General features: G+C 41.8%; 1 protein-coding gene across 1 annotated transcript in view; it reads right to left on the reverse strand.

Moving 5' to 3' along the window:
* LOC139336560 (E3 SUMO-protein ligase PIAS1-like) overlaps positions 1-18,862 on the reverse strand; it is a 48,817-nt gene that overhangs the window by 7,166 nt on the left and 22,789 nt on the right. The window contains exons 2-6 of the mRNA XM_070970735.1: positions 15,893-16,388; positions 1,392-1,476; positions 1,140-1,278; positions 925-1,059; positions 109-214 (exon numbers count right to left, since the gene is read on the reverse strand). Of these exons, the coding sequence (XP_070826836.1) occupies positions 109-214; positions 925-1,059; positions 1,140-1,278; positions 1,392-1,476; positions 15,893-16,388 (961 nt within the window). The remainder of the gene's footprint in view (positions 1-108; positions 215-924; positions 1,060-1,139; positions 1,279-1,391; positions 1,477-15,892; positions 16,389-18,862) is intronic.

The following is an 18,862-nucleotide window of genomic DNA, read 5'->3' on the forward strand; positions in this document are numbered from 1 at the left end:
TCAAGTGAAGTCAAAGTGGAAACACTGAAATTTGTAATGACATTGTATTGAATGTGGATCAATCATCAGCTTAATAAGCTGATCAAAGAACAGCCTGACAGCCCTTACTGAGTGCTCTGGAGTGGTCTGGGTTTCTGATGCCCTTTGCCCGTAGTCTCTGTAACAGCACTGTGGATGACTGCTGCTTCACCAAGTACACGGCCATGGAGTAACTCTGTGGACACATGAAGGCATAAAATGATGTAATGATGTGCAAAGCGATACTTTAAAGGCCTCAAAGAGACACATCTTTGCTAGTCAGAATCAGAGTTCTGGGCCAGTTACAGAAAATGTCCTTGACTGGTTAAACTCAAGGTCGATCCTGCTGCTCTGAGACAAATGAAAGTTCAGCCGGTAAGAACTGCTGCATGCTGACATTTGAGGGCAGGTATGTCCTGTTGTGAGTGTTGTTCCTTTACTGTCCTTTATCACCCGTCTGCAGAATGTCAAGCTCCAACGCACTCAATGTAAATCAGCATATGAGATAAACAAATAAACAGATTAATTTGGTCTAAAAAGTTTCATTAAAGGTGATTTTGTCAATAACTGAGCCATTAGCCTTCATTCTCTGTGCATTTTGAGCACACACGGTCAGGCGGGTGGGCTTTCCCTCAAGTTTATCCGGTCTTACTGCTTCACCATTTAAGATTTGTGGCTGGAAGAACTGCGGTGGCCAGAAATTCTTTCAATTCTATTCAATCACACAAGTAGGGCAGGCAAGATGTCTCAAGGTCGAATTTAAAACTACTGGAGATAATGGAAGTGTGAAACAGTAAAAAGCTAAAAAATCTTTAGATTTGAGAAGCTTTTATCAGCAAATGTTTAGTCATTTTACTTGATAAACAACTGAATATCATGAATGTTACAAACTGGGACAGTCCTTACCCTTCCGATCTCTGCGGTCCACGACACCACAATGGTATTGGGGACTGTGGTGGACAATCTGACCAGTGAGGTAATGTTGATGGGCCGGCTGGGCCGCTTGGGCTCGACACCGTTTTTGGTTGGAGGAAGATAACCCTGGATGATGAGGCAAGAATATTAGAAGGACAAAGAGAAAAATGGCTGGTTGTTCATGCGGCTCAGGCAGAGCTCCTCACCGGCAGGTTGCATGGCTTCCCGTTGACTTTCACACACAGATTGGGTGGAAAATGGTCTTCCTGAGGACAGCTGGTCTCCGACAGGCAAAACCGCAACTGAACTTGAACTGAGAAGTCACATTTGGTCCCCGAGATGTCCCTTTGAGCACAGAAATAAATTTATCAGCACACATGTGTAGGGAAGCATGTACACGTATGAATTATTCATTAACGACTGAGCGTCCTGCACTGACAGAGCGGTGCTCATCTTACATTGAGCTGCTGATCTGCTGGACTTGCTGTGGCGTTAATGCAAAGGCAAAACACGTCTCCTGAAATCGCTGGCTGTTGTCTGATGCTGCAGAGAGAGGGACAGAGGAGGGAGAGGGAGAGGCATTTTTAATAATCACGGAAGGTAGAAACATGCACCAAGTTTTTAACAGTGAAAAGAGTGTTGGCCAATTATTAAGTGTGAGATAAGCAAGACCAAACTTGTGCAAATAAGACAGTAAACCTCTGTTTTCATCTGCAGATGAAGGTAAAATAGAGAGAGAGCTGATGAAGTGTATGCACAGCAATGTATCAGTGGGTGTCTCCTGCATGAAGAGCATTATTGGGTAACCATGTAGGCATGAAATTAGCTAAAGCTAAAGAACACCTGGACGTCAAAACCAGATCACCTCACACAGAGGTGAAGAAGAAGAAAATGTGTGTGTGTGCTCTATTTATAGGCCCATCGAGAGGTGCTGGAAATAACTGGTGCCACTAACCCAGCCTTCATTAAAGAGACAGCAGTTTGCAAAGGAGAGAAAAGTTGGTGTGTACGTGTTAGAAGGAGGCTGGAAGAAAGAGCCACGAGGGCTCCGACTGAACTGTGTTTTGTTTCACACTCAGGAAAAGCTCAACATTTTGGGAAATATGCTTATTCACTTTCTTTCTGGCGGTTACATGAACAGATCGATGCCACTCTTTGTGTTCAGTGTGAAGCTCGGGGTGGGAGGTGGTTAGCTTAGCATTAAGACTGATATTACGTGGAAACAGTTAGCCTGGCTGGGTCCAAAGGTAAGAAAATGCACATACCAGCACAGCGATAAGTCACTTATCAACATGTTGTATGTCATGTCACACAGACAGTAAGGGAAAAATGACAGTTTGTTGTTTTAGGGTGAGTTACATGCTGGAACTATTTTTTGTTTATCAGGTCTTTATCAGCTCATTCAGTACTCTTTACTACAGCATTTGTCCCTCCTTTGACCTTTTTTAGTTGAGTTCTGAGACCTTTGAGTTTTTCCACATTTTAGCAGGATAAGTTAAGGAGGAGTGAAAAGACTACGCCCCCATAATAATAATAATAATTCTAAACTTTATCTATAAAGCACAATTCATGCATAAGATGCCACAGAAAGTGCTTCACATAAATAAAAACATGACTGATAAAAACAAGAATCCAAATCACAGCTGTTAGGTAAAAAGACACTTCAGGAGAAAGCAATGTTAAAAAGATAAGTCTTAAGATTTCATTTAAAGGCGTCTACAGATTTAGAAACCCTGAGACCTTCAGGCAGACTTCAGTTCAGAGTTTTGAGGCGTTTTAACAAAGGCTGCCTGTCTGGGCTTTTCAGTTCTTCAGTTCTTTCAGCTCTGGCCTCAGGAACAGTAAAGAAGATTGAGTCTAAGAATCTGAGCAGGCACATGTATCTTAATCATGTCAGACAGATAAGACGAGGCAAAACCATCCAGTGACATAAAAACCAGCATAAAGATTTTAAGATTGGAGTAATGTGGGCTCGCTGTCTGGTTTTTGCCACAACTCGTGCTGCTGCGTTCTGTGCACGCTGTGACTGACCACAGCTTTGTTCGACACACCAGGCAGACGAGCGTTACAGCAGTCCAGCCTGCCGGAGATAACAGCATGTGTTAACTTTGTACATGGAAGTCTAATGAAAATAAAGTTGAATATTGCAATTTTAATGTTTTAAAATACAAAAAGAAAGATTTGAGCATCCATAAGTTGTGTGTGTGCCAGCCTGCTACCAATGAGCCAAACAGCAGATGAAAGCAAAGCATGGTGACAGTCTGGAATCTGCTGCAGACCTAAAGACGATCCAGATGTAAAAACTGTTTCATATAACAAAGAGAAATGTTGAAAGCACACTCACACACACCATATTCATTCATGCCACATCACTTAATTACCAAATATACAGCTGTTTCTATTCTTAGCTTTCACTAAACTCAGTCTCTGGAACAAGAAACAGTTTCAGAAGTGTGATGAAAATTTTCATCACAAGAGTGCTCCATACACCAGTGAGTGAGCGTTACAGACCAGTGCAACCATTGTTATAATCCTGGAGTATTCTCTTCACGTGTGCAGGCTGTATTTTGTGAAACATAATTGCTGATTCTCAGTGGGAATCTTCAGGCCTGAGGGCCGTGTAACTGAGGGGGAAGACCAGTTACAGAATCACCTATCACCAATCCTGACTGTTGCTTTAATTACTTAAAATAACATTGAACTGTCAGCCGGTGACAGCTCCAAACACATGGACACAATGCACGTGTGTGTGAATGACCGTGCACTTAAACACACATGTACACACACACACGCACGCACACACAAACACACACAGCGGGATGAAGCAGAAAAAGGTAATTTCCTTCCATGTAGGGCGTTGAGGGGGAAGAAGTCTACAGCTCCTGCGATCATTACTGGACCAATCATGTTCCTCCTCTCACCAGCCTTTCAAACAGCCATTAATTTTCCCGCTAATGAACCATCTCGTCGCCCACATGGTATTTAATGTATATGGCCACATATTTATCGCATGTTTCCGTTCTTGCATCTTTTGAGCGGCAGCCTGTGCACTGCAGAACAAAATCATACCGACAAAGTGTGCTTTCGAACAACAGTCTTCCTCCTCTCTGGGCACACGGGCTATAAATAGAAAGTGCTCTCTCACTCTGTCCTCTCTCACTCCCCCCCCCCATCTCTCCATCGCTCTATAACTCACTCTCTCTCTGGCAGTGGATTTGTTTCTGGTGTTTCAATGTGTGTGGTTAGGAGAGATATGAGAAGGGTTGAAATGAGCTTTGATTGATGTCTTCCTCTCTCTCTCTCACACACACACACACACACACACACACACACACACACACACACACACACACACACACACACACACACACACACACACACACACACACACACACACACACACACACACACACACACACACACGCACACATGCACACAGACTTACTTTTACCCCAACGCACACACAGCTCCCAGAGAGGCTTCTGTAGCTCTGATGGTTTTCGATGCATCCAGTGTTGGACCTCAACTTTACGATGTTTTCATTTGTCTGACACATTCTGTCGTATTTATTCCCAAAGTCTGTCTTTTGCGACCTAAGCACACTTTATCATCAGGAAGTGTCTCATCATGTGGTGGATGAATACACTTTCAACAACTCAGTAAGAAAATATTCAAAATTGAATTTGAAGCAACACAAAGTCAAATTTTTTGTTTATCAAACTGATCTTGTGCAGGACAGTCTGGACCGTGTGGAAACAGCCCGCCTGGCCTTCGTCCAAGGGTGACAAAATCTGCACACCAGCTCCTCTAAAGCTCACTAATTAATACATTAGATCCACATAAAAACTGAAGTTTGAAAACATCAAGCTGCTAATTTACAGGGGTCCTTATGTCACAATATGTCTTGGGGAGCTGTTTCTTCATGCTAAGCTAAGCTAAGATAACCAGCTGCTGGATTCAGGCTTGTATTTAGCACAGAGACATAAGAACAGCATCAACATCATCATCTAACTTGTAGCAAGAAAGCCAACACAGATATCTCCCGAAATGTCAAACTATTATTTTGGTTTCTTGTAGAAACACATGTTTGCATTCCTCCATCTAAAGTACCTTCAACAGTATAATTATGGTATTGGTGAAAAAAACAATATCAGTCGTGAAACATTTTAAACCAGAAAAAACCATCTCTGTCTAATCTGAGTGATGAGCTCCGCAGAGCTGAGAGATCAAGAAAAGCAGAGTACAGATCAATATGTTTTCAGGGGTTACACAGTTTTCATCATCATATTAGTGCAATTTTTATGATTTTCTAAATCACAGCCTTGATTTGACAGAAAGTGCGGCTTAACAAATATCAAACATGTATATTGGTGAAAATACAAACCAGGTGTCGGCGACTATATGTGTGAACTGCATGTATGACGTTGGATCTTTTGACATACAGAGCACCAGACTGACATGCAGGATGCTTGATTTTATCACATGCGACTGAGACAGAACCTCACTAGAGGAATTAAGTTATTATGAAGAATGAAGATAACTACATCACATACCAAATGTAATTTCAACGAATGAAGTCTCTCTTTAACTTCACTGAAAGACGACGGAAAATTAATGATGCTATGAGCAGAACTGTAATTACTGTTATTAAGCACATTTCTGCCACTGCAAGTAATCTTACTTCTGCTTAGTGGTGCTTATTAGAATATGAACATTGAGAAACCAATGGGACATTCATTTTAAGACTCTAGCGTAATTAGAATAAACAAATAAGAGCATCTATCAGTGGAAATCTCCAACCATGCGTCACGGAGCATCAAGAGTTTGTTCAGAACAAACAGCACTGCTGATAAGACCTGGCTCTCTGGTTTAAGGTGCAGTCATCAGAGCAGAGGAGGAAAGTTCAGGTCACTTTTTGTGACAGAGGAACGAGGATACCACAGAGATAATGGAAAAACTTCTTTCCAAGTTGTCTTCAGCAGAGCAGAGTTTCTTCTTCTCTGCAGTTTGTGTTGGACCGCGTGAATGATGACAAGCTTTAAACCCGAGCCAACTGTTTTGAAACCGAGCTTTAACTGTCGGGAATTTGCATACTGAGAGAGAGCCCGGGTGCAGTGAGTGTATGGCATGAAAACCTGCAGACTCCCGGCCCTTGAACATGTTTTGAGACCCCTGCCGCACCAGCTGTCATGACACATTTGACATTGTTTTATAATGTTAAATGTATGTGTTGCAAAGACAGATGGTGGAGGAGTGACAGATGGGAAAATGACCTCCAGTGGGTCGCTGTTTACAGTGAAGAGGAAATACACCAAGAAGAACTTGAAGCATACAGCCAATTGCCATTTTATGATGTATGGTATATGAAACTGTACTGAGAGCTATTTCTAATGTGTATTTTGAAAAAAAAATGGGGTAGACAAAATAATAACAACTACTGTCAGTATAACACAATTTAATAGCATCTAAAATGACTCTGACAAAGACTTGACATTACAACCTTCGTGAAGGTGAGAGTTATTGCATTAGACCGCATTAGTTTCAGCTAAACTGGCAGCTGAGTGTGCATTTGACAAAGTGAAACTGAGGCTGCGCACCTTTGAACATTTCCCAAACTTTAGACAAGGCCTGAACACTGGCAGCATACTGTTTTGTGTAACTTAACCAATCTCAGTGGGCACAAGGGAAAACACGGGAATAACTACGACAGTCACGCAATAAATGAGCATTACTGGTCAGAATGGGAGGAAGGTGACTAACTCCTCGTCATTTACACTGTTGAAGTCTAAAAAAATTCTCTACAGAGTAAAAACCCTGTGATATTAAACAGAGCCTTTGTACCTGGCACATTTACGTTTGAACCAGATTTACGTTCCAGTTTGGTCACATCTGGCACTTGTTACCTTCCAGTATAATATTTCTACATTTTGTCCTCAAGCTAAACTGAAACTCAGCTGTACAAATTGTATTATAGTCGTTCATAATGAACATATGGGGGACTCTATCAATATTCTCTGTCAGAATATTCTTACAATGCTGATTCTGACCATACAGTCTGAAAAAAAACCTTGAAAAGTCCTGGTTCTGGTCTAGTTTCTCTGGTTTGAGCAGAATATGTGTGAGCTAAGCTTCAGAGAATGTGCTCGACTCTATAGCCTGTCTTCAGCACAACAAAGCCCAGCTGGAGTTTATTAACTTGTTAGTGGCTTTGCTACTTTTTCTATGTTTGGTACACTGCAGACGCGCGCACGCGCGCGCGCGCGCGCGCGCACGCACGCACACACACACACACACACACACACACACACACACACACACACACACACACACACACACACACACACACACACACACACACACACACACACACACACACACACACACACACAAAGCCAGCCACACATACATGCACAAACACAACGTACAGCAACATTCACAGGCAGAACAAAGACAAAAATCCTTTCAGCGTCACTCAAATTCAAACCTAAAGTGCCAGAAGGATCCGCAGGAAAAGGTCAGATCTGGATGTTACACCCACACTCACACATGCACACACGCCGACAACTGAAAACTTTCCAGAAGAGTTGCCTCCTCTCCCCCTAACAACAGTGATTATCTTTTATTATCTGCATAAGGGTGTTGCACAGTTATATATTGACAGGGCTCATTAAGGCATTCCAGTGTGCTTACAGGGCTGCTAAGGCTGGCATTACATTTTCTCAGTCTGGCAGCTGGCCCTGCTCTCCCCATCAATGTATATGCTGTTGCATGCAATTCACAATGTCTTTAAAGCTTGGCTTCATATACGCCATGTCTAAGCCAGTATAGCATGAAACACACCAAAGAGCAGCAGTGGAAAGAACAGCGTTGCTTATGTTTGAGGTCAGCTAAAAGAACGACCTGTTAGGATTACAATCAGGGTTCGAGTCTGTCTAATCAGACTCAATCAACTCTTGGGGATGATGATGCACCAAGTCAGGCTTTGAAAGAAATAATGCTGGTTTTATAGGCTCTGGGAGAGAGGAGCCATTTCGTGCAGCATGTTTATAGTTCAGAGCAGCCCGGGCTCCTTTGTTGATGTTCATTTGTTGTGAGAAGGCTGAGCTGTTTACAGCGAGATAAAGAATTTTGCTTGGGATCGTGCAGGGGAGTATGAGCGGGTAAATCTCAGGTCTTGTTTTGATGTTGAGTGAAGAGGCGCTTTATAGGTTTCTGTGCTGTGGATGCTTGGGAACATTTCCACCATGACCTGTTGTATATAGTAAATAATGTATGTGATTTACTATATTTACTGATTCCTTGAGGAGACATGTATCTGCTTGCCAATCCAAGGGCAAAATCAGGCGAACAGAACATTGTGTTTGTACTGATTAAATGTGCTAGCTCAAGGACATTCCAGCAGGGTGGATGACTGCCGCCACGAGGACTTGAACCCGGGACTTCTGAATGATGTGACGCATCAAAAGACACAAAACAAAAAAACCCCACCCTGATGTGCAATTTCTGTCATCCTGCTGGTGTTACTTTGCTTCATCAGTACTGCTGCCTAATAACTCTTAAATGTGGGAGGAATGTCACAGCTGATTAGATCTACTTTTTGAACGTATACTAAAATCTCACAGAACAGCTGAATCTCAGTGATTCACTGATTCTAGATTGATTATATTTGAGACACTGAAAGTGTTTAAATGTGACAGAGCATGATCAAGATCAGGAAACAGAAAGGGTTGTAAATAACATATGATACATTTATTTAGTTGGAAACAAAGGCCTGTCTCTAATGATGGCCCATCTTAAATGACGATGGTCTCTTCACCTTATTTTGTCCAGTTTATTGACAATATTATACTAATGTATCTTTATACAACATATCATTTGTTGTGAGGGACAGATGATTATTTTCATTTTGGTCTGGTGTTTGTCCAGACCAGCAACTGCTACCGAGAGACAGAGCCAGGCATTCAATGTCTGACATTAAGAAATATTAGAAAAGGTTCATAGAAAGCTCCAGCCACAAAATGAGATTTTAAGGGTACCTGCCAACACAGTTTGCTTTTGCGGTGAGTGCCACACTACACATGACAGTTATTTAGGAGGGCGGAGGAGGACACGTGCTAAACTGTATTGGAAACAGTCAAAGTCAACATACATTTCCACTGTACCATAAGCTGCTTGTTTGTCCTGAAACAGGTGCTTTGTGAACTTTGTGTGCCGTGTGTTGCTGGTGTGATTGCCAGAACATATACAGCGGTAAATCTGATTTCATTTCCAAACTAGATGTTTGTGAACTTTGGTACTGCAAATGGGGTTAGAAAAATGTGGTGACATCTCATTTATGTGAATAGATGCTTGGTCAAACTTAACACTGACGTACATATATTCACCATTAACTAGTTGCTTATTAGCATGCATATTAGAGGAATATCTATATGGCTCTTAATTAGTCATTATAAAGCATTTATCAGTACTTTATTCTGGGGGTTAGGGGTATTAAAGGTTAGGTTATTAAGACTGTAATTCATGTACAATATCCTTACTTACTACCAATAAGTAATAATTCGAATGTTATTGAGGGAACAGACTTAGTTAATGGCCTCGTAGTTACAGAATATAGTCAGGCAGAGCAAGGTATTAATAAGTGCTTTATAATGACTAATACAGGCTCGTAATATGTCTACTTTCATATTAAGTGTTACTATAAGCTCATATGATTTAAACACATCTCTCTCACTCACAATTAGTGCAGATCACAAACCAAACACTCACAAAAATAGCTAACAGTGTCCAGCCTGTACGTTAAAAAAGTAGCTTGATGATCTTTGTTTGTGTTTCATGTCACGAACACAGCAACAAGGATGACTTCAGCTTTTGGAGTTGCTAAAAACACTTAATACCCAATTAATTCATAATCATTTCCTTCAATCATTTTGTGGCTGCTGAAGAGTCACCTGAGGTGCCTAATGTCCAACTATAATCAACATGGTATATGCAACATCACTAGTTATGCAAATCATACCATTAATTTTGTATAATTTTCTATCATTACAAATATTCTACTGGAAACAATCAGTATTTTACATTTGCATAACACATAGGTGGTATTAATGTGAACTATATATCTGAGAATTGAGTTGCACAATCTTTGGAAGAAACTTTCACTTGTAAAATAAAAATTCCATGAATGAGGGACTCAACAACATGTCCACTGATCGATTACTGGATGGACAGAAAATCTGCAGTAATTTTAATAATGGAGTAAAAATGTTAAATATTCTAGATTTCAGCCTCTAAACATTTGAGGATTTGATGCTTTTCTTTGTCATATATGGTAGTAAACTGAGTATCTTTTTGTTTTAAACTATTATTTTGCAAAGTGAAAGCAAAACGAGCAATCAATTCATCAAGAAAATAATCTGCAGGTAAATCGATAATGAAGATACTTGTTAATATAATCAAATCATCAACTGTGGAGAGGCAGTCTAAAGTTTGTATGAGCTTGTCTTTATTTAATAAGCGATGATGTTCACAGTGCAACTGACAGGCAGACGCGCTGACATGATTCATGTCCTGACACCAAAGCAAACTGTATTGTAGAGCTGAAGACAGATTTTTTTTTCCCTTGGCCTTTAAAAATATGAACATGCCCTACTGGCCTAAATAGGCAGCAAAAATTAATAACAATCAAACCCAGACGTCTAGTTTTCAAAGAGGTTCCCAAGATTCAGTATACAAAAATAAAACAATGGACTGACTCATCTGTGAAGGAAGCGAGCTTTCAAAAAGCTTGATTAGACTGACATTTTTTACCACATGATTCTCCTCCATTGTATGAATATCACAGCAATCTTTCCATGTAACAAGCCATTATGCACGAAATACTCATCAAACGCGAAATGGGCTTGCATCCTTTTCCAGAAGATATGGTGATTAAATCATGTATAATGCATGTGCACCACAATGATATCCATAATGAGTACAGAGGCATAGTTCTCTGTGGAGGACGGATAATGATGGAGATGAGACCGGAGTTCAACCAGTCAGGTCGCCATGGTAATAATGGAGTAGCTGGAGCAGCCCAGACTGTTGACCAGTCTGGACTGGCAGGGCTAAACAGTGGGCTGACTAACCTTTATCCTACACACTGATAAGGCTCAGCAGAGAGCACGAGGCAGCATGGGAGGGAGGGAGGGTGAGATAATGACAGAGAGAGGGGAGGGGGGAGAGATAATAACTACGTTTACGTGCACACAAGAAACCAGGTTAGGGTGAGAAATCAGGTTAAGACAGGAAGCCTGAAACACGTTTACATGCATTGCAATTCCTTAGTTACTGAAAACCTGAGCGTAATGCACTCCCTACGTACGCGGGCTTTTGTCAAAATGTAGCATTTTCTCTGCATTTTGGCCTTTCGTCCACACGAACGCCGTTTCCACTCACTGAAAACGAAGCTTTTGGAAAACTCCTTTCAGGGTGAATATATTCAGAAGCTCTGTTTGCAGTGTTGATGTGTAGACAGGGTGCTAGTTGTTAACTGGTGCTGGTGTTAACCTTGCTAACAGGGCTTTTTGCATGCTGACACATTAATGTAGATGTGCACGTAAATATACAGTTTTATTTAAATTGAGAGGTGCAACAGAGGTCACTGCTAAATAATCCAACACAGACGCCCCCCAGGACCTCTACTGCTCTACTGGAAATAGATTCTATCAGGCTTCTGATTGGCCAGCATGGCTTCTTAAGGTTAGGTCTCTGTTGGTTTGGCATGCTCTAGACAGAGCTTCATATGTGTTTTTACGTTTTCATATGGACACAGATTTTTTTTTAAAACCGTGCTTGTGTGTGCAGGATATTTTTTTAAGAATAAAGAAGGAAAAACCCCATCTGAAGAAACACCCGTGTACATCTGGACTGCAGCTAAATGCAGCTGGCCAGAAAAAGCCACACTGCTTTTCAACCCCTCTACCATATTTGTGAACCAAAGCTGTCATATTTTAAGTGCATGATGGTGATTTGTATATGCTACTGCGGCTTGAAGGGTGCTTAGCATTTGGGCTGATGTCGCAGTGGGAGGACTGGCTCTGGAGTGAGAGAGCACAGTTTTCTTCTCACTGTGCATATGTGCAATACTATACAGGGCTCTCTTAAATCAAGCTACATTATACACCTTACATTGTTCTCTTACAGCATACTTCCAGACATGACTTAAAGAGAGCCAAGAGAAGTGCAAACATAACTAAAAACCAACAAGAACCAACAAACCCACTGCTTATTTAATTAAATGCTCTAAAATTCAGGGATTTGTTGCGTCTTAATATAGCAAAGATCATATATAAAGTCAAAAATAAATGACTTTCTGAAAGCAACCGAAAGATTATTAAAATGAAACCAACAACAGAGGATTATGCATGAGGAAACATCTCTGTGCTTCAGTTATCAGGGTGAACTTAGTGAGGAACTGAAAATGTAGAAACAACCTTTAAAAATAACTTAATGAACACACACAAAAACTCATGATGTTTTTTTGGAAAGCAGGAGCTGGAGAGAGACAGGAAATGGGAAGTGAGACATGCAGAGAAGGTAAGGAGGTGAGCTACTGGGGCGCCCCAAGGTTTTGTATTCTAAAAATGGTGCAATAAGCTGTAGCTTCAGCCCACACCTTTTCGATCTATAGAATATCTTTAAGCTGCCAGTATGCTTCAACATTTCCTTCCTTTATTTGTCTTTTTTTATTCCGAATTATTTGGGTAAATAATTATAGACCAAGACAAATTTCACATATGTCTGAATTTTAGAAATAACCTGCAGTTCAGCTTTGGAAACAGACTTACTCAGACTTTTTTATTCCAATCTTAGATGCAAGGATGCCCCAAACAAGTAATAATCTTTCCTTTCGTTGCACTGTTTTAAGTCTGTCATGCACATGTGCTCAACACCGTTAGAGTCCTGGTTAAGCACAGACATGGGCGACAAATCAGTATTCTCCAGCCAGAAAAAGAAAGAGAAAAAAATTGAGCAAAACTGGAGAGCAAGCAAGCAAGTGGGGGAAGGGAGTCAGGAAAAATGAGAGTGAGGGAGAGAGAAATGGGAGGCAAGGCAGAAGAGGCAACAACAATGGGGAGAGAGAGGGATTGAGGGGTAGTCAGAAGATCAGAGAAAGTAAACAAAAAGAGAAAAGAGAATATGTGAAAGAGTGAGATCAGGGAGTGAGGAGACTACAGCTGTTTTAAAACAAGAAAAAAAAAATCTTCCAGTCTGCCCAAGAGAGGGGAATTAAAATTAATCAAGTGGTTTCATTACTGCCCTCTATTATTATTACGATAAAGAGGGTCATCACATCCAAGCAGAAGCAGAGTTTGATTTTTGAAGCTAACTCGAATTTTCAGCTTTGTGAGACGATGCGCACCATCTTCCTCTGGGCTTTTCCTCCTCTCAGTCATCCTTTCATTCTTCTCTCTGCTTCTCTGAGAACAATACGATCAACATGCATTATTTATTGGAAAGTACGTTTGTGTTTTGAAAGTACTGCATGCGCAGATGTGTGTGCGTGTGTGTCCATGCATCGCTGTGTGGGTTTGAGAATGATGTGAATGTGCGATTCAGATTCAAATGAGGGGAGAGCGTGTTCTGCGGGCACAGGTGTATGCCTGTGTGATTTCATCACTTTGCATGCAAATTTTAGCCGAGGATGGCCACGGAGACAGAGTGAGGATGGAGGACGGGGGGTGGGGGGGGGGCAGAGGAGGCAGGGAGGGATGGAACATGTGCAGGAAATGGATAGAGTGAGAAAGGGAGAGGGAAGAGGAGAAAGATGGTGTGATGACAGAGCTGCAGGCACTGTGTTTGTACATGCATCTGCAGGCAAATTAATCACGAGATGGTCCCTTACTCCATTAAAATGCTAATGTAGGAAAATCTAGACATTTCCATATATTTGCAATATATCCCAGAGCCCAAGAGTGTTATTACGCTAAATGCAGGCTGGCTTTTGGATGCACACCTCATGTAATGACAAATTTGACCAAGATAAAGGCAAGATTAAAAGTCTCTTAAATTGGGAATTAAAGGGTGTAAAGACATGGAGCTTAAATGCTGGACCTTCGTGAAATTGGACAGGAGAACATTCTGGATATTTGAACTTATTAAACGCCCCTGAAAAACTATTTCCCCAGTCAGCTTCTTGAAGTTATTTCCTGGGGGAGATTTGTGCATTTGTGTATGTTTTGTTTTACTCCCTGGTTTGCAGCAGGTGGGGCACAGCTGAAAGTACATTTGTGCACCAAATTTTGCGATATCTGATTGAAAATTTGATGACAGTTGTCGGGGCGTGCAATTATGGTGCCACCATTTTTTAAGTCTGATCAAACCACACCCACGCTGATGGAGCAGATTAGCAGAGTTTTTGACTGTGAAACTCTGAAAAAGTAACACCAAGGGATATTTAATGGCATAGAGAAAACACGGTTTGTGGTAAATGGCCAGTACAAAATAAACATAGTTTAGCTTTTATGTATAAAACTGACACCATTCACCATTACTAACTTTTTAGTAATAATGTGTGAAATGAGAGAGATAAAAACTCAATTTGAAGCTTACTTACAGATTAAGGATCTTCTCTCATTTGGACTCACTACAGCTGCTGTGTGTGTCGTGTTGTTAAGACATGATGGAGTTACGCAGAGCCAGAGCAGAACTGTTCTCTCAGCAGTGCTGCAGAGTGACGGCTCAACTGTGGTGCTCGTGAATGCCTTGGCTCTCATTGTTAACTTACTGTCGTATCCAAGGACACACATGACTTTGTGTAGATAAATGCACTTCCGTCAACATACATACGTTTATGATGGTCTACATGCAGCGACCTATTTATTTTCAGTGCTGCCACACTCATGTAAAATTGGTGTCACAGCTAGAAATTCATTGGTACAATGACAATATAATGACAGTTCACCATGTTGCAGTGTTGCTCGGCCCATCCAAAACAAATTCCAGCACGGCAGCCCATATGCAACGACATTAATATCCAAATAAGAGCCATTATTCACCTATAATACATTTGGAAATGTATCCAGTGGCTGAATGTCTCAAAATTACCTTCAGACCAACAAAAAAAAGGGTGATTATTCATATGATTCATCTTTATAATGTTAACTAAATGCAGGCTCTCTTGCTCATTAATGGAAGTAAACACCTGAGCAAGCACTGCCACCATTAGGTAAGGTCTTTGAAGGAGCACAAAAGAATCTGAGATTTTTTTGGATGAATGATGGATGAGGCACCCAATTAATATTTTCACTTACACCTCTTGGGAATCACCTGTGGCCTCTGTCTACTCTGAACTCTGGTGGGAAATCTGAAAATGATATTTCTGCAGCACCATTGCTGTGCACTGTCAACATTAGCAGGCAGCACAACACCAGCACTGGCAGGGAGCCTCTCCACAAAAGAGAGAAACACAAATGTCAATGTTTTCTGTGACTGCTGCCATGATTATTACAGGAATGATATGCTGATATAAATATCCACAACCTTGCAGATTATTTTTTCTGCATTTTTACATTCACAGGATGGTTTGACGGTGGAGATACAGCAGGAAACAAATGTAGAGACAGACGGGTGATGGTGTGCACTGGTTCCCTGGTCAGTTGCAGTTACTGTGGTACTTGGTACGTGTTTTAACCACTAGGCCTGCAGGATGCTCCATAACCCTCCTTTTATTTGTATTCTTACATTTCTGGAAATTGAATTTTATATATAAAGCAGCCATGTGAATTCTGGTTTTGTAAAGATACAGAAAACAAACATATCTTAGGCACATACTTTTCTTTTAACCACATAACCTTAAATTTAAAAAAATGGTGCAATTCTGCTGAAAACTGAAACCAGGCTTGATTACATGTATCCATCTTGCATCATTACTTTTAAATCCAACTCTCACACAAAGCACACTCACACCTGCTCTCACCTAGACTGGTTGGCTTGATGAGCTCGTCCAGCATGTCGTAGAAGGGCAGCCTCTGGAGCTTGACATCTGGGTGGACCGGGTGCAGCGTGGTCGAGGTGGACAAGTGGTGCGTCAGCCCGGTCAACTCGTGTTTCCCAGGGCCGAGCAGTGAGAGGGGCAGTAAGGCAGCGGGCGATGGGGCTCCACCGTGTCCAGCGTGACCTTCATACGCCAGCTGTGTCAGACCAGCAGGCAGTGCGGCGCCCCCTCCTCCGACCATTCCCGCTGTGGCTGGGTGGTGTGGTCCAGGCATGGCCAGCTCTGAGTGGGAGACCATTTTGGCAGGGAAGCGTCGTCGGTAGAGCTCTTTGATCTTCATGTGCACAGCGGGGCTGCAGCCGACCTTCAGCAGATGCAGCGCCTTGGTCAGCAGCTCGTGCTTGCGTCCGTGCTTGTTGCGCCCAGCGTAGCCCAGCAGCACCTGCAGCTCTGACACCCGCAGGCTCATCACCATTTGCTGTGATGGGGGAGGGGATGAGAGAGAGGATGAGAAATCAGCTGCAATACCAAATTCTCATGACTGTACTGAAGTGGCAACCTGAGCGTCAGTGAAGCAAATAATTGGTTACAGCATAGTTAATTTATGACAGTAATGATGTAATGAGATGGAAGCAGCTGCCCAAAGTGGAGTTCTGGTGTTTCGGGGTCAAAAATCCCTAATAATATCAAACCACTGTGTTTTGGCATCTGAAAAGCCTTCAAACGCCTGAATCTGTTACTCAAACTGGACTTTGTGGATTGAATTTCTCTGTCTCACCAATACCTGAGCAACACACATCCTTCAGCACAGCCCTTTATATGTTTCAATGCAGTGCTCTAATCTTTCAGTGGTGAAATAGAGTTTTCAGCTTAACAGTCAGTCTTCACTTCACTTTGGACAGTTACTAAAAGAGTGAGACTGTATGAAAGTTGTAAAAAGATGTAACTCTGAGATAAAATGGAGAGCACAGCAATTCAGGAGAATATCTGAATCAAGTCTTGGTCAGTCGATGAACTAGCACAGATGGGTTGTGGAGGTGTTGTTCCAGGTGAGGTGGATTGTGTAGAGACCACGGGGCAGAGCCAGGACACAAAGGCAGGTTTACCACTCGGGACATACGGACCCAGAAGCTGGGATTTGAATGGGACCTGGCGTTGCGGCATTGCGCCACCCGCTGAGCTTTTGAGGGCGCCCCAGAGGCACCACAGGTGAAAGCTGTGAAAGGCTCGCTGGAGGATCGCTTCCAGTGCAGATACAGGACTGCAACGTTTGGCAAACTGCGGTAAAAAAAGACTCATCCACCAAATTAAAAAAAAAAAAAAAACAGCTACTCTGTACTGGGGAAAAAAAGTGTGCGACAGGAAATTAACAACTTCCTTGTGCGTAGTACGCCGGCTACGTCAGAAACCAACTGTCCATGTAAACACTTAAAGCAACACATTAATCTGGAAGTAGGCTTTTGTCAGCTCTGCCAAACCTTCTGCCACCAGATGTGAAAATAAACTGAGTTTCAAATGCATAACTGGATGACAAGCATCAATATTCTGTGCCTTTATTTGGCTTGATGCTGATATGTTGCCTCTCAGCAAAACTTAAGGATGTGCTGAGTCTCTTCCCACATTGAGATACCTTAGTTTGGCACATCTGGCCTCACAGATGCTTTTAAAAACACACCAGCACACACACACACGGACACACTCTCCAGTGTGTTTTTTCTTCCTGGCAGAAAAGCACTACAGTGCATACCATAAAAGCCTCAGTATTAGAGAGTGTGTGGAAGGAGCGGCGTGAGGTGCTACAGGCTGCAGCCGCTGGTTGCCTCCATTGGTTGGGTTGGTAAGGTTTACACATGAATGAGATTGGTTAGGGTAAGAGCATGAGGGTAAGCCAATCAGTGGCAGAGGAGAGCAGTTCGTGCCTTCACCATCCCGGCAAAAAAAATTTGCCAATGTTACGGTGCCAATGTTCTCATAATAATAAAAATAATAAAAATACAACAATAAACTTAATTTGTATGACACCTTTCATACAAGAAACGCAGCTCAAAGTGCTTTACAACACAGAAATGACATGCACCAAGTGCCTCACATAACAAAAGGCCTTGAATGAACATGAAAACAGGGACAGAAAATTAATGTGAGATAAGATGGAGAATAAAACTCAGTTGTTAACAATAATAGTAAAAATGAGGATGACAACATAATAAAGATGATGTATAACATAAGAAGGAAAATAAAACCTACTGAATAATAATGAAAAAATAAAGTTAAATGCAGAGTACACAAAAAGCATAATCTGAACCAGAAACACGCATCTGATACATTAGAAGGAAGATTAAAAGAGCACTGGAGAGTCGCAGATACAAACACCTCATCAGCGGTGTCTTGTGACTGGTTCACTCGTTCCACGTGAAAGTGTTTCTTTGCCAGACTGATGTAACGTGCATGTCCCTGCAATGATTTCTGCTTTCATCCACAGCACAGCCACAATGAAATGTAGGAAGGTGTTGAGGTGGAAAACCGGTGGTACTGATTACCCTGAATATCAATCCCTGGTCCCATTCACACATGAGCCCATGCAGGAACTGCATGTGTGAAAGAGGCACTGGGACAACCTCCTCCCTTCATCTCCTTTCAGGACAGAGCAGGAATAAAAAACACACATGCACACAAAGAATTGTGGTTGAAATGACAAAACGCACAGGGCTGTTAGTCCCATTGTGCCAGCTTTCTAATCAATTACATACACAGAGTTATTATTGTTGTGTGTATACGATGTCTGTGCTGCAGTGTCCGTACACAGGATTAAACCTTTAAGCCTTCAAGAATTTATTTCTGTTTCTTCTAATGAGGCACATTCCTCTTGGGTAACACCGAGGTTTTGCATTCAATTGACATTTAAAATGACATATATGACTGCTGTGGGCTGTGTTTTGTGACCTAACCATAGCG

Source organism: Chaetodon trifascialis, chromosome 1 (genome assembly GCF_039877785.1).
Source record: "Chaetodon trifascialis isolate fChaTrf1 chromosome 1, fChaTrf1.hap1, whole genome shotgun sequence".
NCBI classification, from domain to species: domain Eukaryota; kingdom Metazoa; phylum Chordata; class Actinopteri; order Chaetodontiformes; family Chaetodontidae; genus Chaetodon; species Chaetodon trifascialis.